Source organism: Erpetoichthys calabaricus, chromosome 9, assembly GCF_900747795.2.
Source record: "Erpetoichthys calabaricus chromosome 9, fErpCal1.3, whole genome shotgun sequence".
Lineage (NCBI taxonomy): Eukaryota > Metazoa > Chordata > Cladistia > Polypteriformes > Polypteridae > Erpetoichthys > Erpetoichthys calabaricus.
In genome coordinates, this window is record NC_041402.2 from 13,515,555 (window position 1) to 13,541,582 (window position 26,028).

Here is a 26,028-nt window from a genome sequence, read left to right on the forward strand (position 1 = left end):
ACTGATAGGCAGGTAGATAGACCTTTTATTTTATTGTTGTTATAGTAAAAATATTTCTACAAATCTGAAATATAAATTTCATCCTAGCTCACCAAGTGCATAGTCCTTTGCTTTCCCTTTGCACCAGAATGCCTAACAGCAGTAAAAATAATCATAATGGTCTTTCATTCATAAAAAAAAAAGCTTTGCAGCTTCATTGTTTAAGATACAACACAGTGTTAGAAAAGATTAGAAAATGGGGTTTTTATTACTTAAACAAATGTCAGCCAATGGTTATTTGGTTACTTCGATATCTGCGATATACTCATCCCTAGTCTCAACAAATAAATGTATGGGTTCAAAGTTCAGCATTACTGCATCTTCCAATGAGGCATTTGAACAGATGGCTTTTCATCATGTGAGCTTTCCAGTGAATTATGTATGAAAATTGGTTGTGGCACTACATACTGCCTTTACCGCCTGTCTGTTCATTGCTTACAGGAGTAAACAATTTGTTGTTTATTTTAGTACTATATAACAGAGTAAAAGTAATACATGCATATTTTTTATCGTTCTTTGGATGCACATTATAAACTAGGCAAAATGTATTGGTATCCGATAATAGAAGAATTTTAATCACTCATTTATTTCAGTACAACTCAGTTTTGAACTGAATTCTGCATACTCTGAAAACAGTTCAGTTCTTTCTGTTTTTGGTAATTAAAATACCAAACCACATGTAATAAAAATTTACATTTGAATAGTCAATGCAACATTTATTTTAGTAATCATAGCTAAAATGTTCTTCTTTTGCTGTTTTGTTTGTATGCATTAGCATTTCTGCCTTCTGTCTTCTACCAGGAGACAACTGCTTTTGGTACATGTACTTAGTAAACACCACTTTCTCACCATGGGCCCACGCCTATAGCCATCTGGCCTGTAGTTAATTAAGACAGCTGGACAAAGCGGAACTCGTGCATCCGAGTCACAGATCAGTCCATTTATAAACTTGAGCTGTGCGCAGAGATCATTACCAAAGTAATGCCGGGAAGATCAGCGAGTTGAGCAATTCTCATGGTTTAAGTCGGACCTGTTTAATTAACTTTTGCAATCAGCCCTGTGTTTATTATGCATGAGAGTGCAGTTTTTGTCAAATAGCTTAGCAAATTATGAATTCTTTATGTACTTTTTACTTTTATCATTTATTGAAAAAGACAACACACTGAAATTCATGCTCCCTTTGTTTTTGCTGGTTAGTACACATTCTGATTCAATTTAAATTCTGAAACTTTTCATTTTGATTTTGGGGTGTCAGAAAAATTTCAGCAAATTTTAACTTGGATAGCATGTTAAAAACCTATTTCACCTCTTCACATCTAGCAGAACAGTTTCCACTGATGGTGGAAACAGAACTGGGTCTGTCGTTACTGTGATTTGTGATATAACACTCAAAGCAAAGATATACAGGAGCAATGGCAAGATAAGGTACCACAGTGGATGCAGCTACTGTCTCACAGATACAACGATCCCAGCCATGACATTTTATATGTGGAATTTGTCTCTGTATTTGTTGGTTTTCTTTCACATTCCAAAGACATGTTAATTAATTTGATTATCAACTCTAAACAAGATCAGTATGAGTAAGAGTGGTTGTGAAATTGACATGCTGGTGGTGCATCTGATGTTGGTTTGTTTGTCTGGTTTTGTTTGAGATCATAAAGTACCATAACAGAGATTAAATCTATGTAGAGATATAGATATATACTGTAGAGTGTGTGTGTATAAATATATATACAGTATATACATGTATATATATATATATATATATATATATATATATATATATATATATATATATATATATATATATATATATATATATATATATACAGTATATACATACATACACAATACACCTCAATCGGCTAGTGTATGTTGTATGTTTGTGTTCTTACTAAAGTGCTCTGTAATTTTGTGAATAACAAAAAGATCCATAAAAAGTAAAAATTACTTTTTATTACGTATGCCAATAATGTTATCAATTATGTAAATCAAGATTGCCCGACTAGTAGAAGCACAATTATAGCAGAATTACAATGACTCTTAAGTTTGTTGGTACATTTTATCAATAAATCCCATATATCACAAACAGAGTTAAGATTTATAATATTAGACTACACTAATAGCACCACCCTTACACAAAGCAAGAGAGTTAATTAATAATAAAAAGAGGCCCAGTATGTTATACATCCTCTTATTAATTAAAACAATAGGAGTTTAGGAGAGATGCTGGCAGAAGGCCTGCAGAATTATTTTAAAATATCATTTATGAATTTTTTTAAATTCTAAAGAAACTTGATTTTTTTCTAGTTTTTGATAAAAAACATGGCAAATGTAATTTTAACTTACAACCATTCATTTTTTTGTTTTTTGTGTTTTTTTTTCCCAAACAAAAGTCAAGTGATCATTTATATGCCCTTTGTGAAAATGCAATCAGCCCTCTTGCAAATTGGAGTGCTTAAGATCTTAGCTAAGAACAAATCTTGAAATACTTTGCATATGTATAATGCATTTTTAGACACTATTCTTGTTACAGTACATTTATGTCTGTTCTTACTGATTCTTTGCTTCTGTTAGGTAGGATGAAGATGTGAATGTTAAAATGCACGCTCACTTTGCTGAGTGTTTAATTTTTCAAAGGCTGTCGTTTCAAGATACAAGTGTCATAAAAGTTTTTTTTTTTTTTTGTTTTGTATGGATGTTTAAATTGCATACTCTTTTGGGGGAGTTGTTTTCCTACTTTATGGCCAGTCATTTTTAAAAGGTCCTATTAAACCTCTCTGGGTTGTTTGGTAGCTGAGGTCATTCTGGGCTGGAGAACATCCGGCATTGTGGTTTTGCTTCTGGCAGATCAATGATGAAAACAGTCTTGAATGTTATAGACATTTGTTATTTTTACAATTGTTGTGTTTCGTGTATATATATATATATATATATATATATATATATATATATATATATATAAATATAAATAGTTTTGTGTGTCAGATACAAAGTTTTTTCCCTTCATTTGTCTGCCTTCTTTATTTTATTTTATGTTTTTGTTTTAATTTTAAAAATATTGCAGGGCTAAGCATCCAGCAGAAAGTGCATCTGGCAGCATTAGCCCTGGTACGTACAGAAGGACCATTCATTCAGAAGCAATTAAAAGGCTTGTTGACACATTTATGTTCTTTCTGTTGCTCTTCCTCTAATCCTACCTTTGAGTACAGCATGGAATCGCAACATATACAACATAACGAGGAGTGTTTTTAATCCAGGAACTGTCATTTGATTTAAATCTTCAGTATATATTTATTCATTTAAGTATGGAGTAACAGCCAAGAGCAAGAGAGGGGGGGGGGGGGAAATCAATTGGATATTAATGGAAACACAGTTTTTCTGCTCATGGGGCTCCTCATGGGCTTATTTTGTAAAAGCTTAGCAGGAGCTTTGAATTTTTAAATTTCATTGGCTTAATGGTTCTCAGAGAATAAAACAATAATAAATCTGCCAACAATCAGTCTCTGATGCTTAAACACCATTTAAGCAATAATGCCACAAAAAAAGTTCCCATGTACCTTTCAAACATATGCGTTTAGTTCTTAGATCAAGATTGGACAGGAAAAGTTCCTGACAAAGGTTATTTAAACCTGCAACATATCCAAATCCTAGTTTTACATCATAAGGTTGTTAACATATCAGCGAAGTTGTTTGCTGCCTTACTAGCTTCTGTAGTTAGCTAGTAATTAATTCGCACAGCATCCTCACCCAATCATTTAATACAGTCAAGCAAAATGTCCACCAAAATATTGGGCTAATTTAATCACAGACTCCCCCAACTCTCTTCTGTCTTTTTAAAATAATTAAATAGTTTAATAATCCCCTATAAAGAATGGTCTCCATTTAAAGAAAATATTTAAATTAGAAAAAGGAGAACCTGTGCAAATTGTGGCTGGTCACAGATTGAATTGTTTTTGATTCACATTCATGTACGTAAATGTCTTTGTGTGTCTGTCCTTTGTGGACTTCATGAATAGGTTGGGGGTTAAAATTTCAAATGGTTTAAGAGGAACAGCTCAAAGGAACAAGGGAAAAATATATACTATTTTCCATAATGAATCAAGAAACTGAGTTAACAGTGGATCAATGTCTTATTTGAAATGAAAGAAATTTAATTTTAAAGCTCAAACCTTGTGTGATTTTAGTGAAATGAAAAGAGCAAAGCCCACAAAGGAAAATATAATTTTTTTATGGCAATGAATAATAAGTGTTAGTGACTTTTAAAAGGTACATTTATGAAGTAGTGTCCTGGCACCAGCCTCATGTAAAAATGTCTTGCAAGTAGACATGACCAAGACAACAGCAGTTGAACAATGGGTCTAATTTGTATTCTGTTTTTACTAGAAAACAATATCCCAAATTTCTTTTCATCTGCAACCTAGAATTTTATATTGATGGATTTTCTTAGGCTCAGCAGCCAAAGAAGAGTGACATACTAATCGTTAGGCTTGCATTTGAATGTGCAAATTTGAGAAAAAAAAATGTGCAGCCACTTTTTAGATGAAATTTGTCTTTTTTTAATTGGTAAAGGGCTGTGTGTATTGCTCTCCAAACACCAAGATATACTGGAAGATTGGTTCTCTGTAACAAAGTTAAACACAGAAAGTACTTTTAGTATTGCTGTAGTATTTTTTAATTTAAAAGTACAGATTTTTTTAAAGCTGTGTCCTCTCTCAGTCAATATCTGTTCAAAAGCAAGCTACTTCCCCTCTGTTGATTGTGACTGCTGACATATTTAAAGATTTGTATCTGACTTAGTAAACATAGTTTATTGTATTGGCTGGGGAAGGTGAACTATTTAAAAAGATTGCATGTTGTTAACACTCAAAAATGTGTTGTGGTGTTTTGAATTAGATTTTTTGATGTAAGAACAGTATATTTATCTTATGACATTACTAATAGTATAATTAAACAAAGATAATTTGAGCAATTATATAATGCATTTTTCTTTATTTTTATAAATGGCAGAAATAAACATGCTGTACATGTGCTTATATAGCATATACCTGTATTCAGATTATCTACTAAGGTAACCATACTAATGATATATAAGGTCTATGATGAGTTATAGCTAAAATCAAGATAAATACTATAGATGTTACATGATATTCATGTACATATTTATTAAGTTAGACAGTTCTTTTCATACGGTTATTAATGTTTTATTTACTGGACAGTTTAGATAGATAGAACTTTATTTGTCCCCAAGGGGAGATTTGGCAACTAATAAATAAGTTCAGAAATAAAACAGAAATACAGAGCTTCTGTTTCTGCTTGTACAGCACCAGTAAGTGTATGAAAATATATAGATGAATAGATAGAACTTTATTTGTCCCCTGGGGGAAATTTAAGCTTTTTACAGAAGCTCTTCCAATAAATAAATGCACACACTATGCTCTGAATACAACCAGAATAACTAAAAAGTAAGGAAAATTTAAAAAGAAAGAAAAGAAAACTTCTAACTTGGCAGTGACAGACACAGTGAGGAGTTATACAGGTATATTGCTGTTGGTGTAAAGGAGCCTCGTTCATGTTTCTTGACACACTTTTGCTGAATGATTCGTTGGCTGAAAGTACTTAGCATTAATGTTGCAGAATATTTCAAATCCTTTGATCCACTGGATAAGATCCAGGCTCCCAGTTGACTACAGCATAGGTTCGTAAATGTGGCTCCCAATCCATTTTGGGTTATGTGTTGTCTGAATTTGGGTTGTGCAGAGTCGTGATTCACAATAGTATTCAATAGGAAAATGTTGCATATGGTTTGAGGAGTGTTTTGAGATGTGTCGTCAGACAGTTTAAACAAGTGCCATTGCTCCTCTGAGATTTGCTTAGCATGATTCTCAAGGGAGGATAGCAGGATAACTGCCCATGGCAATTCTCCAAAGGACAAACAGTGTTGACTACTAGCAGGGATTATATAGGTGCGACCAAACCCATGATGACAGTTGGCAGCAATTCTGGGTCTCAAAGACAGAAAAAAGGGAAAATTGTGTTGTGAGAAAAAAAAAGTATAAAATCCACTGGACCACAGTGTTATGCAAAAATATATCAAATAAATATTCTGTCCTTAATGCAAACTTGAAAAGAGTTCATCCATGCAATGCTGTATCTGTTCCAACCCCCTACCCCCAGACACTTTAAATTGGGGATGGAAATTTTAAACAAATTTCATCATCGATAGTTGACCCTGCTAAATAGTTGTTTAAAAAGTGACACCATTCATAATAACATAGAAAAAAGGGGAAAATAAATTCCACAAACATTTTTACATATTTATGCATTATATCTATAGAAATGTGTTTTTATCAGTAAGGGAAAATGAATAATAAACTGACTTTCAACATTTCTGAAAAATGTTTTATGCATTTTTGTTCAGGAATTGGTACATATTTACATGCATAGGTGCCAGGAGCATGCACACCTTAATAACTGTCAGGGTTCCCAAAGCTTAAGTTCATATAGTTTGTGGACATCTACATCTAAACATAAAGAGAGTGATTGTCTTTGGAAGCATCTGGTGGGTGTTGTTTGCAACACATACACAAGCAACATACAGTAGGTACAAACAATGGAGCTGCACAAAGAGCTCTCTATCCTCTTTAATGTACATGTTTCCATGTTCACAAATATTGACCTGTATGTGCAGAAATTATGAAGTGGCTCTTATGCTGACAGCCCTAAAGCCCAAGACACTCTGAAAGCACTGATGAGCCTCTTGGGATGGTTGACAAACATGTTAAATCAGCCATTGACTGCAACTTGCAGGGCATGAATGAAACATTCCGCCATTGCCCCATTCACAGTATTGTGGGTGAATTTGCTGCTGTGTTGTTTTATCAACACATCCAAACACTCTGCCTGTGGATGCCCATGTCTTCCCGTTATCATCTTGGATGTCAGTTGTATGTCTGGCTTGAAAGTTTTTAGCATGTATTACTAACAGTTCTTCACCCAAGTTGTGCCATGTTTTTGTGTTGTATCTCTTACTTGCTAGTTTAGTCCAAAAGTCATTTGCTAACTGGCTTTTCAGCTTTTGTCTCTTCCCCATAAAACATTTTTCAATACTGCTGGTAACATCTTCTAGTTGCAGTTTGGTTCCTGTGTCCAAAAGTATTAATTAATTAGCTGACAAGAGTCTTTGCCATTAAAGTTGATTGGTAACAAGTCTTGTTCTGTAATTGTACACAACCTCTATATGATTTCCTGTAACTGTCGGTCATTACAGTTTTCTAGTGATATAGTGGTGCCCATATACAGTAGTGGGCTCCTGCAGTTTGATCTTGCAAGTAGCATACTTGTTTTTTATTTGGTAATATATTTTAGTTTTTTCAGTATTTTATTATATTCAGCGTATTTCAACAAACTATTACACATTTTGCGAACACTTCATCATTTTGTTTGAAATGCTGCAAAACGGATATAAGTTTATTTTGCTTCATCCTCGCTATCTACTTCTGTATGTAAAATAACAATGTTTAGCTTAACTACTGCCAATGCTTGTTTTGTTTAACAACATGTCTCAAAGTGAGTCAGATTTTCAAAATACAGTAAGTCAATTCATTATCGCATTACAGATTTAAATTTATTGTATAATCAATATTAATATTCAGTTTAACTTCTTAAGTAAGCAACAGATAAATGTTAAAATCTCCTCTTAAATGGAGGCAAATTCTGTTTTCCTCTATTAGCAATGGTCAAAACCAGAATATTTGTCAGTTTATTGTATTGTCAATAAAGTAAGGTGAACATTGTCTATAAATGAATACTCTTATTCTTGCATTGCCTTTTTAAGGTTAAATGTGAAACTTGATTTTTATTTTTTTTACTAGCTGAATACCTGTGCTTCGCTATGGGATAGCAACAGGAAAAATGTGTTTTAAAATATACAGAGTGACAGTATACGTCCTGAAAAGGTCATAAGGCAAGATTTAGCACATAAATGAAACAAAATAGGTTACTAATTATTTCTTGAAATGGCTTACTGAAATATAAGCTGTTTTAAGTATAGAAGACTTAACAGTCATAGTTTGCGGTTCTGGACATTTTGGAGAGGTACCGAGGCTGGGTGTGGTAGGGGTTGCCGGTCCGCATCATGGCTAACCCGTCAACCCGCATCTGAGCGGCCAGAGAGGCAGTGCCATGCACAAGGTAGGCCAGCGAGGAGAACAGGCATGCACTGTTACCGCTCATCCGCACCATGCGGTGAGGGACCATTACTTCGTCAGTATAAATCCTTTCTTCCTCGTCATAGTTTTATGGGTTTATTTAAAGAGGTATAAGCTTAATAGAAGAGTTTGTGAAGAAAGTATGAAAAAGATTAAAATAAAAAAAAGTATGAAAATCAAAATCCTCAAAAAAAATTGCTTTAATATACCTTGGAGTAACCTAACTAAATTATTTTAAAAAGATAAATAAATGGCAAATTATAAACACTTTGTGGAAACTCGAAAATATTAAAACAAAACTTGTATTATTCAGAAAAATTAAAGTATTTTTAATTTACTTTAAAGAAATTTATTTTAGAAAGAAATGGAGTGAATGGATCTAAAAAACTATAAGAAATTTCACGCTTGGACCACGAAATTTTTAGAACCGTTTCTTAGCGAGCACCTATGGACCAAAGGTAACCTACATTCCAAATTTCAAGTCCCAAGTCCTCATGGTTCGGGAGATTTTGTGATGAGTGAGTCAGTGGTATTTCGCTTTTATATATATACGAGGGGGGACCCAAAAATAACCGGAATTTTGTTGTTGTTAGGTTATTTATTTATTTCCGGTTATTTTTGGGTCCCCCCTCGTATTATATTAGGTTATTGTGTCAGTTTTTTGCTTTTATTCCTAATAAACCAATAATTTAAATAGAATAGAAATGTGCAAAATAACATTTGCATTAAATTACAAAATGAATATTGCTGATAATTTACAGCTCTTTAATTAAGTTGAAGCAGATTCACAATATGCAAGATATATATTTTAAAAATATTTCTTTCTTTCTGTCTTATTCATTCAATGTCTTTACATCCACTTTTCTGTAGATTAAAAGCCAACCACTCTGGCTGTTGGCCTTGCTCTCTTTCTCATGGGTGGGGGCTGATTTGAATTTACTTTTGTCAAGTTTGACTTGCTTGTATCCACTTGCTTTTAATAAATTCAAAAAATGTAATAAAAAAAACTGCTATTTTAAATTTTCATCTGTGTGCTTTTTATTGCTACATTCTAAAGATTATTATGGAAAAATAAATAGGGGTTTCTTAGAACTTATTCATACTACACACACGCACACACACATATATATTTAACCCTCAATACCAGTGCATTTGGCAAGTACAAAACAAGGAATAACAAAAATCAAAAGATGTTCAAAGAAGTGCATTTACAGTATTGGGTACTTATGTCTTGTGATTAAGTTCAGTATCTGCATAATCTATACAATTGTGTAACTGCTTTCCTGCTGATTTCACCCTGCATGGCTTGGAACCTTGCTGTGTCTATAACAAATAATGCAGAAAAATCTATTTGGCATTTATTTGCACATGCTGCTGACTGTTCTTATCACCCTATAGAATTCCTCTTTAGCAGTTCCCTGGTCTTAAGCAGCTGGGAGCACAGCTTTACTTAATCGGTTCTTAGTGGTCCCTGTACTCTTTTAATGATTGTCATGGGGCACTCCATAACCCTGATCAATGAAACTAACAGTCAGACAACCAAACTTTTAATATACAATATGTTATAAAAACGTTAACTTAGTCAATGCAGGCTTTTGTAATTTGAGCTCCCAAAAGTTTTTCTTTCTAAGGCAGAAAAGCCTGTATCAATTCTAGGGTAAACATTTGGCTTAATCTTGCTTATTATTCAGTTGAATTGAGGGATAAAAGAAGATGTATTCTGCCATTCAGTGACTGAAAAAATACTTGCCAGACATTTGAGTGTTGCATGACAAACATTTTGAGTGTAGATAATAATACTGATTGTGATGTAGATGTACTTAGTTTGAACAAATTTTGCACACAGGAAAGGCGCATTAAGGTTTTTATTAACTGCCTTTTAATGGTATTTTTCCTTGCTTCATTTTTTGCTTATCTCTCTTAGTTTAACTCTTTGTTGTCAATTGTTACCATTAAGCCTATTTTTTATTTTAATTTAGAAATGGTATTTGTCATTTGCTTTTGTTATGTTACAGGGCTTACTACAATGTTCTCTTGCTAATGGGAATTGGTTCTAAAAGGCTGCATTCATAAGAGTATATATGGTTATGAGTGTAGCTTTGTGGAAAATTTGAAAGTCAGTGTTTGTATTACTACAGTTTGACGTAATGAAGCCTGTAATGTATAACAATTGTATTTTTGATGCGTTTTTTTATTAAAAATGTATACGCAAGAGTGCAGTATATACAGTATACTCATATGTCAGATTCATTTGGTATCTGGCTGTACCTTTTTTAAATGAACAATTCAAAACTTACCATATAATAAGCTAAATATTTCATTACAACTATGATGAAAGATTGTTGTGACATGCATGTTGAACTTGTTATATGTATATATATTCCCTTCTCCTCCGTCATGCATTCAATCATGATGACCTTAGCCTGTTAAGAATATAACACAAAAAACACCATAGGTCTTTCACACTAAATAAACTTATATGATGATACAAGTGAGGCACAAATGGAGAGGGAAGTGGGGCATGTTACAACATTTTTTGGAAGTAGCATTTATAGTTTATGGCCTGAATTGCAGTAAATTTGTCGCTTTAAACTTACTGGGGAAACCATCTTGTAGGGCTAGAAGCAAAGTTGTAAGAAGATCCTTGTAGTAACATTGAAATGTAACCAAATTAAATTCAGTGGCATGTTATATTTCCCCCTGCATTTTACTACCTTCTGCTCTTCGCTGTCATGCCAATATTAGAATTATCAAGGATGAAACCTTTGAACTCCAAGTGTCTGGCACAATCCCCAGTTCATCACTTATTTTAATGTTCTGCGTGCCGACTGCATGTGAGCTACAGTGCTGTCAGCTATTTTGCCTCAGAGCATTTCCCTTCCTTTGTTTAACCTATGACCTGTTAAAACAAGAGTTAATCAAAAGTTCTAAGGAGAGCTAAGAGGAAGGGGAAGTGTTTGGTTACAAATTAAATATGTGTTTGTCATAAGCTATAAATCCTTAGTAAAACTACAAGAGCAGAGAAGCTTCAAACTGTGTGCCGTGTGTTTTGGCAAGGATGAAAAAAAAGGTAAAGAACTGATGTTCAATTACTTTAGGAAAAAGTACAATATTTATGTGCATATACGCAGATATATATTTTGATATTCATGTGTATGTATTTATGTGTGTGTGTGTATTTACAGTGTGTGTGTATGTATATATATGTATATGTATATATATATATATATATATATATATATATATATATACATACACACACACACAAACACACTTTTATTTATATATATACTGTATATATGTATAATTTTATATTTATATACATACTTACAGTACCAATGAAAGCCTGGGCCCACCCATAACCATATCTTTTTTATCAAAATACCATTAAACTGATTTAAAAATATATCTAAGATATTACTAATGTTTCTAGTGGCTGATTCTTAATTTATTCTGATTCTGAAATGACTTATTCTTAATTTATTATTCACATATGACTGCAAAGCCCAATTTTCAGCAGTAATACCTTCCCTTAGCTTATCCTTATTTAGTCATGTTTAAATGCTATTTGGTTATCAGAGAAACCTTTGGAATTACGTTAGCCCTATTGAAACTTGTTATTCTGTTCATTTGGGTTGCAGGATACTGGCATTCCTAAAGATCAGTTCTGGGTTAATAAATGGCCAAAATGAAAGAGCTTTCTCAAGAAACACAGAAGTCTATTTATTGTTTTTTGCAGAAGGGAAGTTGTTCTGTGTGACAGATTGTTAAGAAACTAACACTTTTCTATAAAGATGTATAATTACTGTCTTGAGAGAAGAGAATAAACTGTATCTAACCAGGACAGAAAAAGAAGTGCTGTGTAGGAAGAGAGAAGCTCCTCAACTAGTTCCTCATTGTTGTCTACTTTGATTTTCCCACGGAAATTATAGCACAATAAAGGAAGCTTGTGTATTCTTTTGCCGTCTGCTTACCTGTTACCTTGCCAAGACATTGGAATGATAAACCTGACCTCCATATTTCTATTTAAAAAAATAATATATATTAAATGACAGACTTCTCTCTTCTGGACAATAAAAGGGAACTTTTTTACCTCTATATATGAATTGCTGCCTATTTTGAAGGAATAAAAAGGGAGAAAAAATTTTGAGGTGTAGCAAAAGTTGATTTTGGATTGTTTCCACCTCAACTAATGTTTAGGATGAGGAAGTCTGCCATTTTTCAGCTCAAAATATACAAATATTATTTTGAGCATGAAAAATACTTAAACCATTAAACAAACTGAGTCAAAAATATTATTCAAAACAGTGTTTTTCACTGAATTAGGTATCTCACAGAAATGGTTAGTGGTAGAGAAATTTCAGATTCAGAAATGATTTCAGTAACCTAAGTTTGTAAGGTACACAGCAAGGATTTTGGTGCAGACTGATGTAATTCGTTGTGATATGGTCAGTATAATACACCTCTTTAGGAAACATTTTAAAGCAAGTTGATGACTACATTTATACTTAAAGTTAGATATTTGTGAAGAAATGCTGGTATCCCAGAATAAAGTGCCAGTTGTCCACAAAGAGAATCTCAGTCTTCTCATAGAAGAATTCTAAGTAGTTATGTAGACTGTAGGCTTTCTCCAATTTCCTCAGAAATGGTATTGGTCAGGAAACATTGGTCTTTGCGACAGAGGTTCCTTTCCTTGATGGCCTGAACAAGAAAACAAAAGTCCATTTTCAACCCCTCTGAATGGCAATAGCAAATGAAGGTTTCTTCAGAATGCAGCACTGAAGTCCCAAAAATCTTTTCTCTGCTTTTCAAAGACAGACAGGGATTTTACTTTAAATATCTAAAACATGGGAAGCAGGATACAACTGTTATGCAGTCAAATGATGGAAAGTTTATGATCTTGAGTAGGTGGAAATACGAAGATGCTTGAAGTGGTTACCTGTTGTCAGGTGAAGTTAAAGAGGCAGAGGTGACTTAGTCTTTATCCTCCTCTTCTAGTGTTGAAACTTCCATGTTTTCCTTATTGTTTTTTTTTATAAAAGAAAAAGTTTGAGAACCATTAACAGGCTTTGTTTTTGCTCTCATCTTTGGCTAGAATGCTTTCATTAGTGCATATAAAATCCATTTAAACTGGAAGAATGAAACATAGATAACAGGAAATATCTAGTGCCAGCAGATAATTAGGTGACAAAGCCAAAAATTAAGTAGTACACTCAACTATGCAAATTTTGTGGTTAGCCACAGCTCACATTGTGGTATCAAGTGAGTCTAGATGTCCATCTTTAAGATGCTGTTGCATAGTTGTTGCACTGTGATGATACACTGATTTTTATCTTACAGCGTTGACTGTCAACTGCATTTTCCTTTTAAGTGAAATGCTCCCCTTGGACCCTTACCCATGCTTTGTTTGCCTTTGGGTATTTCTCAATTATTTGAGAAGTAGATTTAAGTTTTTTTATTAATTTAAATTGATTAATTTGATTATTTTTGACATCCAGAACCCTATGCTGCATTAATGCAAACAGACATATATAGGGACAATAAATATAAGCAAGTACTGGAAAAGTAAAGTCACAGCTGCCATTTTTACTAGCCTGTATTCTCAATCAAAAGTGGATTTGAGTTTAAAAATATAAATATGAGGCAAAATTATGGAATGCAGCCTTTTTGTTTTTGCCTAGCTGTTTCACAACATAAGCTGTAACATTTTAAAATAATACTTCTTTTTGTGTTCCTTCCCACTTACAGTAAGTACTGGTACAGTTAGCTGCAAAGTGATTATGTTGAATTGATTGAATACACATTAAAGGGCTGTCAGTGTGTAGTGGTGGATTAAGTCTTTGCTCTTCTCTTTGGAGTAAGTATAAGGGGAATTCAGAAAGTCCTCAAACAATTGTCTTTAAAAAAGAAAATTTCATCCCTAGTTTTTTAGTTTTTCCAAGATTTCTGCTCACTGGTTGCTTTGTCTGCTGACAAAAGAACTGCAGCAGTTCAGAGTGAATTTCAGCTGAGACTTTATTGCATCTGCTGATAGAAGAACTGAAGCAACGTTGAGTGAATTTCTGTGTAGTCTTTCTTGCAAACTTCCAAGATGATCCGTCCTTGAAATTTGAAGCCTGACTTTACTTTCCCGAGCCTGAAACCAAAAATCCTCAAAAATATGGCTCCCCAAGGGCTACAATGCCCCAGTTAAGTCAGGGCATGCTGCAAATCAGCTGGCAAAGCAATGCTAGCTACTTTTTTCTTTCGGAAACATCTCGTTGCTTCATTGCCATTGGAGAAAGGGAACACAGCGGCAACCAAGTGGCACTCAGAAGTCTGCTTGCCTATTGTTTACTGTGGAGTAGAGGTTACTTCTAGTTTCCTCCACCACAACCATTTTTCAAAAATCAAAGAACTTCGGTGTGGCTAAGTTTTCAAAACCCACAGTGAGCTCATTGAAGCTGTGAATGGGGAGTTGGACAAATTGACTGAGGGTGATTTCGTGTCATGCTTAGACTGATTAGATTAAGCACCTGAAAAATGCATTGACCTTGGTGATGATTTTGTTAAAAAGTCAAAAACATTGCCAGAAAATCCCCACCATTAATCATACCAAAATGTTATGGGAGTACTAACCTTTGGTGTATATATTCACTGTCTGTCAATAATGTAAAAAATTAGTGTTAACACTTTCCCTTATTTTAGTAAAAAGTAATATTGTTATCATATGTGAACTGTCCTAGCTGTATCTTTGAAGGAAGTAATGATGGAAACTATTATGTAGTATATATTAATAGTGTATGAACTTTAATGATGCAAAATTGAATACTCAGGAACTGCCTTTATCAATTGAGTATGAAAGTATGTCTTCAAAACTTAATTGCAGTTAGCGCTGTTTTTGGTTGTCGCTTCTACAGAGTACAGCTGTATAAAGAGCCTCTACTCTCATTTCAACATTACATACAGTAAATGTGCAATACTCATACACCTGCTTAATCAACATAATATTCATAGGGACTCCATAGGCTATTCCCAAAGCCTGGGGCAAATTGGTATCAACCAACCCTGAATGGGGCACCTGTTCATCAGAGTGTAAAATCATGCACGCAGTCACATGGGACCAAATTTAAAATCACATATATTTAAAAATTGGACAAACACTGGCTATTGAGACAGCAGCACTAACTCCTGTGCCACCATACTGCCCAGTTCAATGTAGATAATCTGAAATGGCTTAGTTGGATGGAACACATTTGGCATTATTTGCTCTTTATGGCAATTTGATGCATGGAACTGCAAGAGGATTTTTAGTGAATTTCTAATTATTATTAAATGCCACAACCTAATAGTCAAAAGTTGCAAATTCCAACCATACAACAAAAAGTAATAAATGCCAGTAAATTAAAGTATAAAACACACCTTACACATTTTTTTTATTAAAAGAAAGCGCAGCATTCATTAAAGAAACTAGAGCATTTTTGTCACTGTTGGCAGAAATATTTAAACAGAAATGTGGAGAATTCTTTTTAAAACACAAGTCTCTTGTTTATTGTGTTAGATCATTTTTTGTAATAAATGACTTCTCCTCCTCTTGTGAGAGATTTAAATGCCAAAAGATGCTTTATTCTAATTCTTTCTTTACGTTTTAATTAAAAGAAATATTTAAAACTATGTAGGCTGCTTATAGTAAATTGAAGCTATGTCTTAAATGTGCCTTTAAACAATATTTAATGTCAGTTTTAAAACTTGCCATCTCTTAGGCTGTGATTACAGTCTTTGTAATTCTGTACTTTTTGATTATTATTTTTTGGTAAATACTATAGCATCCAGTAGTTACTGAGTAGCTGGTGTGAGGCATATACTTAACTGAACTTTGGCTTAAAAAGAAATGCTGAGACTTTTTTTGGATGTGTAACAAGATGAGGTTCAGCTGTATAGCATTGTCTCCCAGTAGAGGAAGTGTAAGAATCCCTTTGAAGAGTGATATAGTCAGCATTGAGTTTTTCATTCTAAGCATTATCATCACTGGGCTGTGATCATTTGCTATAAGAAACTTAAAAAGGACCCTCATGGGATTTGCTTCAAGGCGGCATAATGGAAAAGATTACTTTACCCTGTGAAAATCAAGCTCTAGTTTAAAAAATATATGCAAATTATTACCTTTATGAAATTATAACTTGGTTAAAAATATGAGACAGTTTCATTAACCAAGGAGACTAAATTTGACAATCTCCGAAAATGTAATAGAAACACATGGAAAAGTTCTTACAAGAAGAAGCCACAGGATCAACTGTTTATTTTGGCAGAATTTTCAAAGGAAGCATTGACTTGAGATTTGTAGACTTTATAATGTGTTACTTAGCAATCGCTTCCACTTTCATTTTAAGTTCGCTTGCAGCTGGCTTCTGTGTGTCACTCCACATTCTTCTTGGCACATTTATTAAAATAACAGCTTCATCAAGGTTTAAATGCCCTGTACCAAAAAAAAGATTCAATTTCTTTTCACTTTTATGATAAATTTTACGATTCTGTTATTTCCAAGGCAGCTTATAGTATGTTGTTGACATTGACTCAACTGTAATCATTTTTAAATAATTGAGCATCGTTCTGGATGTCTGTATTAGTTAAGTGATTTTTGCAGTTGCAGAGTATATAAACCCTTGCAAGCACAAGCTGCTGATAAGTTGTGTATGTATTGCAGAAACTGTAAATATACAGTAAAGTGTAAATATTTTGTTAATGTTTTATCTATATAAATTAAATTGTAGGATGTTTGTATGACAGCCAAACTTGTTTTCATGAACATTTACATGTGCATTGCAATAATAGGTCCAATCATAAAATATAGGCTATGTGGTGTAACAGAGACAGAGGTTGTGATGGGAGGGGGCAGTCCAGAAACCAGCGCCAATACAGGGATTACAGTTCCTGTCAGGTAGCAAGAGTGTGCTGGGGCTGATGGGAGGACATTGTCATCAGCATAAACTATCCATCCATTCATTCGTCCAATCTCTAACAGACCAGATCCAGCAAACAGTCATTGAGAGCTTGAGTCTGACTCAGTAGTATCAAATGCAAGGAAGGAAACAGCACTGAGTGGGGCTGCCTGACAGTCAGTTGCAGGTCACACTCATGTAAACATCTAGACTCATCTGGGCCAATTCAGACTTCTCAACCAACCTAACTTACGTTGCTGAGATTTGTTTCGCATGGAATTTTATATAATTTGTGAGAGAGTAAAACACTTTTGATATTGAAGTATATTTCATATTTATAGCTCTTTTAGATTTATTGTGGTGCCAAATGCATGGTTTTCTGATTGTAATATATAATTCTGTCTACATGGTTTTTGGCATTTTCCTGCACTTGCTTGCCTCCACTGCATTTGCTGCTTTAAAGACGGCAATTTGCCAAAAACATTTCCTGCAATCTTGAGAGAAATCGTTTAAGCAGTCGTGTTGCCAATTCTGCATTTTTGAAACTTAATTCAGCAATTTTTACAGTAAAATGTACAGTATAAAAAATGCAAATTTAGTTCTGATGATTTTAAACATGTACCACAGTACAATTTTTTGTCAAATCATTTATTTGTGAAAGGAGGTCTACGTGGCTTCAAATGCAGCCCGGTTCCTTCCCAGTGGCTTGTCACCACTTGCCGCTGAGGTAAAAGAAAAGAGGTGCAAAGCATTCAGTTTACCGCGGAAAGTAAAAGGCATCCTGAAGGTCAACCTAATCATAGGATTAGAAGGAGAGGTATTAATTTACTTTAGATACAGAATTGGACGTGCTTGAGCTTTGTCCCCATACAGATCCGAGTGATGTAACAACATGCCCATGTCACCCACAGTTGATTAAAAGGTGATGTCATGCTCTAGGATTGGTCATCAAAATGGTGTTGCATATTAAAGGTACTTCCTGCCTGCAGGGGTAGTCTTTAAATATATACTTGATTTTTGTCTTTTATTTAATATTTTTCATTTAATACTTTGTCTCTCTACTCTGTGTCATGTCTGCTCATAATAAGGTAGAAGGCTTCAAACAAAGCAGTGAGTAATGCAAAAGTATTATTGACAAAAATGTGAGATGCTAAGTAGCTTTTTCAATCAGTCAATAATTTAAAACATACAGGCAGAACGACAGCAGAATTGCTTAAAAAAAAAAAAAAATATATATATATATATATATATATAAATAAAAAAAAAAAAAACCTGGAGAGAAATAGTATAGGGTGTCGAGAAGTGATCTTTATGTTAAGATCACGGAAGACAGTTAAAAGAACCGCGAGGACCTTAAACATGAGACATTGTACGAAGAGATTGACCCAGGACCGTCTCGCTATGATATAGAACATGAGATTCTTGCAAGACACGCCCTACTTGCAATCAATATCAGATAAGACAACGGGGCAGCAAAGCATTCAGTCTTGTGAAGGATTTGAGCACACACAGATCCAGAAAGGAGACTCAAAAGCGTTGGAGAGAAAAAAGAGCAAAAAGGAAAAAATAATCTAGGTGCAAATTCAGAAAATAAGGAAAGTAATTATCAGCCTGTAACAAGTGAGATTGAAACAAAGCCTGTCCAATCGGGCTCAGAATTAAAAGATAGAGTAAAAGACAAAGTAGAACTTCATAAACATGTTCACAAACGTTGGTGCTATACACATGCAGAGCAGATTATGAAAGCAGTGGGATTTGAAAGGCTCAAAAAAAGTATGCGCGATAAAAATGTGGAGAAAGTTAAAGAATATGAAAGTAGGAAAATTAGAAAGTATAAAAAAAAAAGAAAGTAAAGATCGCAGTAGGCGCAAACAAACAGAAATTATTACTCGAAAAAGGGAAAATAATCACCATGGACCAGGTGTCATTGAAAAAAAAGCAGGACAAAGCGAGGTCAGAAATAAGAGTGGAAAACAAATTAAAACATCATAAAGAGGTTACAAAACAAAGGGGCCAAACACATGCAAAGCAGGTTAGAGACAATGAAAACTGGAATTCAAAAGACTCAAAAAAAAAAAAAAATGTAGGCGCAAAACACATGCAGAGCAAGATACAGAACATGAAAGCAGAAAAAAAACGACTGTCAAAAAAAGAAAGTAAACATCACATTAGTGCAAAAAAAGAGAAATTATTACTCGGAGAAATAACTACAAGGCGAATAGAGATCGAATATATGGACACAGGTGATATGTCAGAAGTATGTAAATATTGTGTAGGCTTTGAAGTTTAAGTCAGAGAATTTCAAAAACGGGGTTTACCTCACATGCATTTATTGGTTACTTTGCAAAAAAAAATAATTAACTGCTGATGATGTAGATTGCTTTGTCTGTGCTGAAATTCCAAACAGAGAAACCTATCCTGAATTATGGTACAAAGCCATTAAACACATGTCTCACTGACCTCATTTAAAATATTCAGCATATTGGAACTCGAAAGATTCCAAATTTTGTTTTTACATAAGTTCTGAAATAAAAGTGAAACTAATGAAATAGCAACAATTCAAAGAAAAAAAAAAATCTTAAAAGTGTGTATCCGGAAAACCAAACACGCGGGTTGGTGAGCGAAGCAAGCAGGGAGCAAAGCCCCTTAGTATATACTGTGTGTGTGTGTGTGTGTATATATATATATATATATATATATATATATATATATATATATATATACACACATACACACACACACACACACACACTGCCTGGCCAAAAAAAAAAGTTGCCACCAAAAAAAAAGGTCACACACTCTAATATTTCATTGGACCGCCTTTAGCTTTGATTACAGCACGCATTCGCTGTGGCACTGTTTCGATAAGCTTCTGCAATGTCACAAGATTTAGTTCCATCCAGTGTTGCATTAATTTTTCACCAAGATCTTACACTGATGATGGTAGAGTCTGACCGCTGTGCAAAGCCTTCTCCAGCACATCCCAAAAATTCTCAATGGGGTTAAGGTCTGGACTCTGCGGTGGCCAATCCTTGTGTGAAAATGATGTTTCATGCTCCCTGAACCACTCTTTCACAATTTGAGCCCGAAGAATCCTGGCATTGTCATCTTGGAATATGCCCGTGCCATCAGGGAAGAAAAAATTCATTGATGGAATAACCTGGTCATTCAGTATATTCAGGTAGTCAGCTGACCTCATTCTTGGAGCACATACTGTTGCTGAACCTAGACCTGACCAACTACAGCAACCCCAGATCATAGCAGTGCCCCCACAGGCTTGTACAGTAGGCACTAGGCATGATGGGTGCATCACTTCATCTGCCTCTCTTCTTACCCTGATGCACCCATCACTCTGGAACAGGGTAAATCTGGACACATCAGACCACATGATCTTCTTCCATTGTTCCAGAGTCCAATCTTTATGCTCTCTAGCAAATTGAAGCCTTTTTTTCCCGCTTTGCCTCACTGATTATTGGTTTTCTTAAGGCTACACAGCTGTTCAGTCCCAATCCCTTGAGTTCCCTTCGCATTGTGCGTGTGGAAATGCTCTTACTTTCACTATTAAACATAGACCTGAGTTCTACTGTTGTTTTTCTTCGATTTGATTTCACCAAACATTTAAGTGATCGCCGATCACGATCATTCAGGATTTTTTTCCTGCCACATTTCTTCCTCGAAGACGATGGGTCCCCACTAGTCTTCCAGTTTTTAATAATGCGTTGGACAGTTCTTAACCCAATTTTAGTAGTTTCTGCAATCTCCTTAGATGTTTTCTTTGCTTGATGCATGCCAATGATTTGACCCTTCTCAAACAGACTAACATCTTTTCCACGACCACGAGATGTGTCTTTCGACATGGTTGTTTAAGAAATGAGAAGCAACTCATTGCACCAGTTGGGGTTAAATAACTTGTTGCCTGCTGAAAGATAATCGCCCATGCAGTAATTATCCAATAGGAGGCTCGTACCTATTTGCTTAGTTAAATCCAGGTGGCGACTTTTTCTTTGGCCAGGCAGTGTATATACAGTATATATATATATATATATATATATATATATATATATATATATATATATATATAGTATATAATTTTTTAGAATGCCTAAGTCAAAGTTCTATCTTGAACCTTATAATGGGACATGAAAGGAGTGGTTTATTTAAGACCATATAACATCACACAGCTGAAACAGTTCTAAGAATGAGTGAAACAGATTTACTTCTGAATTTTTCAGGAGATCTTAAAGACAATTTTTTTATTAAATATATAATAAATATGTGATAGATATTATGCATAGTATATACATTTTGTTATTAAGTCCTAGGAGGATATAAACATTTTCACCAAAAAGTACAATATTAACCAGTTTGTAATACAGAAAACGTATTGAATGCTTACATTAATGAGGGGTGGCTGTCATTCATTTTGTGTAAATTTAGCTTTTCAGCATATTTATAAGTTTCAAATAAAAATTGCTTTTGATTTTGGTGATATATTTTTTGATTCTGTGTTACTACTAGTGAGACTATGGAAGCGAGGACACTTTATATATGAAATGGTAGAAAATCCAGCATTATGTCAGAGACTTGGTTTTTGGCAGTGTTTGATATCTATCTCCAGACTAGACCTTTCACGTTTTGTATGTTCTTTCATTTCATATTTCATCTATTGCCTTAAAAAAGCTGCAGTGTTGTTGTGACTTTTTCAGTATTACTTTAGTGTTACAGGTCAAAGAAAATTTGTTAAACTTGGCAACTTAAATAATCTGAAGAAGCTACATTTTGCACTGTTGCTTCAATTTTGCTGATCTTTGTCTTCTGTAAGCTTGTTATCATGACCTTTTTTTTAGTGTTTACAGAAGTGCTCCCATTTTCTTATGTGAAGTCTCAAGAACATTGTTATTGGTATAGATACTGTAATGTAATCAACAAATTTAATGATGGGTTTTTAATTGATTGTACAATAATTAGTAATGAGTCAGTAGTCTTGGGCTAAGGAACCAGTGTTGTGTATCAGAATAAATAATGTTTGCCAATATAACTAGCTGTAGTGTGTCTATTTGGAAATCCTGTATTCAATTACAAATGGAGTTACACAACCTTAGATCAATAAAGGTCATGGCTAACACAAAGGGTGCAGATGTTAAAGCTCAACATTAGAAAACTATGAAGGGAATAGTGGATTTCTGGAGAGGAAACGCTCCTCTGTTTTACATCGCAGTTGATGTGGAGGCTGTAGAAGGTGGTGAGAACTCACACATATCTGGTGGTGTATCTGGACAACAGGCTGCAGCAGACTACCACCACTGAGGAACTGTACAAGAGTGTTCAGATTCTGGTGTATTATCTGTAATGCCTCATGTCCTTAGGAGTATGCAGGCCATGTGGATGTACAAGATATTTTATGTTGTTTCGTAGCTGTTAGTTTTTTTTTTTTTTTTAGATTCCTGTCAGATAGATAAATCTATGTACTGTATCCATCTACCTATATGTCTTTTTCTCAATCTCTTTTGTATTGATTTTTGTCTCTGTTCATCTTCTGTCATATGGTGCGTTATCTGTCTGTCTGAATGTCTGTAAATACTGTAAGCAGAGCAGAAGTAACTAAATTAATTCCAAGTATAGGTGATCAATCATCTAGGTTGGTGAAGGTCAGAGATTGATATGATCCACTAATCTGATCTTTCTGCCCAAAAAAGTGCAGTTGAGACCTTATTACCTTTCCAAGTTTTTAAATGTAGAAGTGAGAAAGATCCAGGATGATTTGATGGTGCTTGAACAACAAGCAGAGACACTGAAGTGCAGAAAACGTGCATATTTTTACTACCCAGAAGAATTTCTACTAATCATTTTGGAGCTTCTACACAAAAAAGGGACAGTTTAGATGTTTAGTGCTTATTTTTAAAAAAAAAATTTATATAGCCTTTACAATATGTAGAGATTAAACTAATTGTCAGCTATAAATTTGCCATGTGTCAAAAAGTGCAGATGTGTGCATGAATGTGCCCAGCAATGAACTGGTAATACATTTAAAGTTAACACTGAAGTGTTGCCTACATAGGCATTGGCTCCCATGACCCTGAACACAGCAGTTAGGTTAGTAAATGAACAATATTTTTTTTAGCTACAGCCTTCTTTTGATAGACTTGGAGATGCACTATGAATTGGCCTCCAAATCGTATTTATGTTAGTTCTTGCCTTAGAGCTAGATCATTTCACAAATTATTTATGTTCTTTTAATGTTGTTCACCATTTTAACATATATGGGTTTGGGGGCAAAAATTCCCAGAATTTTTAAATAAAGCCTTTATTATAATACTTTGAGAAATTTCCTTTTAGTTACCTTCAAAGTACTGTCCTTGAGATAAAGTACACTTTTCCCAGCCTCTCTCTCCCATTCCTATTAACATTTCCTATTTTTATTTTTTCTCACCGTGTCCAGAGCCACTGACATTATTTTTACTGTTTCTTCCAAGGTAACAAATCTTCCCTTCATTAGTTAATTTTGGGAACAAAAAGATGTTACAGGGAGTAGAATATGGTGAATAAAGCAACAACCACATTGTTTTTGATCAAAAACTCTGTCTGATAACATGGTGTGTGAAGGTACATTGTCATGGTGCAAAATACAGTTTTCCCTATTGCACTGCTTGGGACATTTTTTTCTAATGCTTTCACTTTGATTCCTCAGTACTGCAGTATTATGTCAGATTAACGTTATGTTCACAGGGAAAAAACTTTGCATGTGCAAGTTTGTCATTGTAAAAATTCAATCATCATTGTCTCTTGAAAATCTGCCCTAGTGGCTTGGAAAAAAATTGCTAAAGCAATCTGCACAGTTGTATAATAAACACCAGAAATACACACACAATCAACTCAGCACAATGCCACTCAGTGGACTGATCAGCCAGATTGTAGGGATATGATACCTAGTGGCATATTTGATAACCTCCTGTGCTTTTGACCAATTCCCGGAATTTTTGGGTTCCTCTTTGTTTGCTTCCTTATTTGTAGGGTATTATTGAATGGATTGATTTTGATGTTAAGTCATAACAAGTGTGCTTTAATGTTGCTGCTGCAGACAGCTAAGAGTTTAAAGACATTTTAAATTGAATCGATGGGATACTAAGCATGGCATTATTTTAAACATCATTATTTTACTTATATGTTTGAAACTGATCACGTGAAGCTGTTTTTTTTCCTTTGTTTAATCGTCAGATTCTCTTTGATTTCCCTGTATTTTTTGTGATTGAGCTCTGGACAGGACAGCAATGAACACAAATTTACCTTGTAGCCTAATGCATATTATCATGTAAGAAAAAGGCTATTACTTGACAACAATAACAAAAATTCAAAATAAAATTATCTGTTTAAACATCTTCAGTCAGATTTAATAACTCATAATCAATAAGATCATGCATATTAGCAAAATTGTCTAATTTCAATGGGCAGAAAGACCAAAGCATACTGTACATGTCTACATTGAGGCTTAAAATTAAATAAAGTTCTTAGATTTTAATCTGTATACTATAGTGTAGTGTTTTTTTATGTTTTCAGCTCACAAGCTATAGTAGCTTGATAGTTTCCCCTCATTTTAAAACTTCTGCCATACAGTAATCCCTCGCTATATCGCGCTTTGCCTTTTAGCGGCTTCACTCCATCGCGGATTTTATATGTAAGCATATTTAAATATATATCGCGGATTTTTTGCTGGTTCGCGGATTTCTGCGGACAATGGGTCTTTTAATTTCTGGTACATGCTTCCTCAGTTGGTTTGCCCAGTTGATTTCATACAAGGGACGCTATTGGCAGATGGCTGAGAAGCTACCCAGCTTACTTTTCTGTCTCTCTTGCACTGACTTTCTCTGATCCTGACGTAGGGGGATTGAGCAGGGGGGCTGTTCGCACACCTAGACGATACGGACGCTCGTCTAAAAATGCTGAAAGATTATCTTGACGTTGCTATCTTTTGTGCAGCTGCTTCCTGAAACGACATGCTGCACGGTGCTTCGCATACTTAAAAGCTCGAAGGGCACGTATTGATTTTTGATTGAAAAACAAACTCTGTCTCTCTCTATCTCTCTCTCTCTTTCTCTTTCTCTGCTCCTGATGGAGGGGGTGTGAGCTGCCGCCTTCAACAGCTTTGTGCCGCGGTGCTTCGCATACTTAAAAGCCAAACAGCCCTATTGATTTGTTTGCTTTTCTCTATCTCTGTGACATGATCTGCTCCTGATGCGCACTCCTTTGAAGAGGAAGATATGTTTGCATTCTTTTAATTGTGAGGCGGAACTGTCATCTTTGTCTTGTCATGGAGCACAGTTTAAACTTTTGAAAAAGAGACAAATGTTTGTTTGCAGTGTTAGAATAACGTTCCTGTCTCTCTACAACCTCCTGTGTTTCTGTGCAAATCTGTGACCCAAGCATGACAATATAAAAATAGCCATATAAACATATGGTTTCTACTTCGCGGATTTTCTTATTTCGCGGGTGGCTCTGGAACGCAACCCCCGCGATGGAGGAGGGATTACTGTATTTATTTTAGATTTCAGAAGGCTATGTATTGCCCATTTTCTGTAGTAGTTTGCTTAATCCAAAAAATAGATTGGTTGGGCTATCATGTGTAGCTCCTGTAGATGATTTAAAATACATTAATTAAGATTACTGAATTTTAGTAATTAAATATGTTTATTTCCCTTTTTTTAGCTATCTTCCTTGGTTTGAGGTATTCTACAAACTTTTAAATGTCTTAGCAGACTATACAGCTAAAGGACAGGTGAGTATATATTTATGCTTAAACTTAATTAAAACTGAACATCTTTGTCTTTCCTTCTTTCTGCATGTCTGTCATAGTATTGTCATGCTAT

The 26,028-nt window shown here is 34.5% G+C and overlaps 1 protein-coding gene across 6 annotated transcripts in view; it reads left to right on the forward strand.

Moving 5' to 3' along the window:
• Nucleotides 1-26,028, forward strand: part of dennd1a (DENN/MADD domain containing 1A) — a 1,314,459-nt gene that overhangs the window by 548,502 nt on the left and 739,929 nt on the right. For all 6 annotated transcript variants that reach the window (XM_051931936.1, XM_051931935.1, XM_028809158.2 and 3 more), the window contains exon 6: nt 25,868-25,937. In XM_051931936.1, coding sequence (XP_051787896.1) covers nt 25,868-25,937 — 70 coding nt within the window. The remainder of the gene's footprint in view (nt 1-25,867; nt 25,938-26,028) is intronic.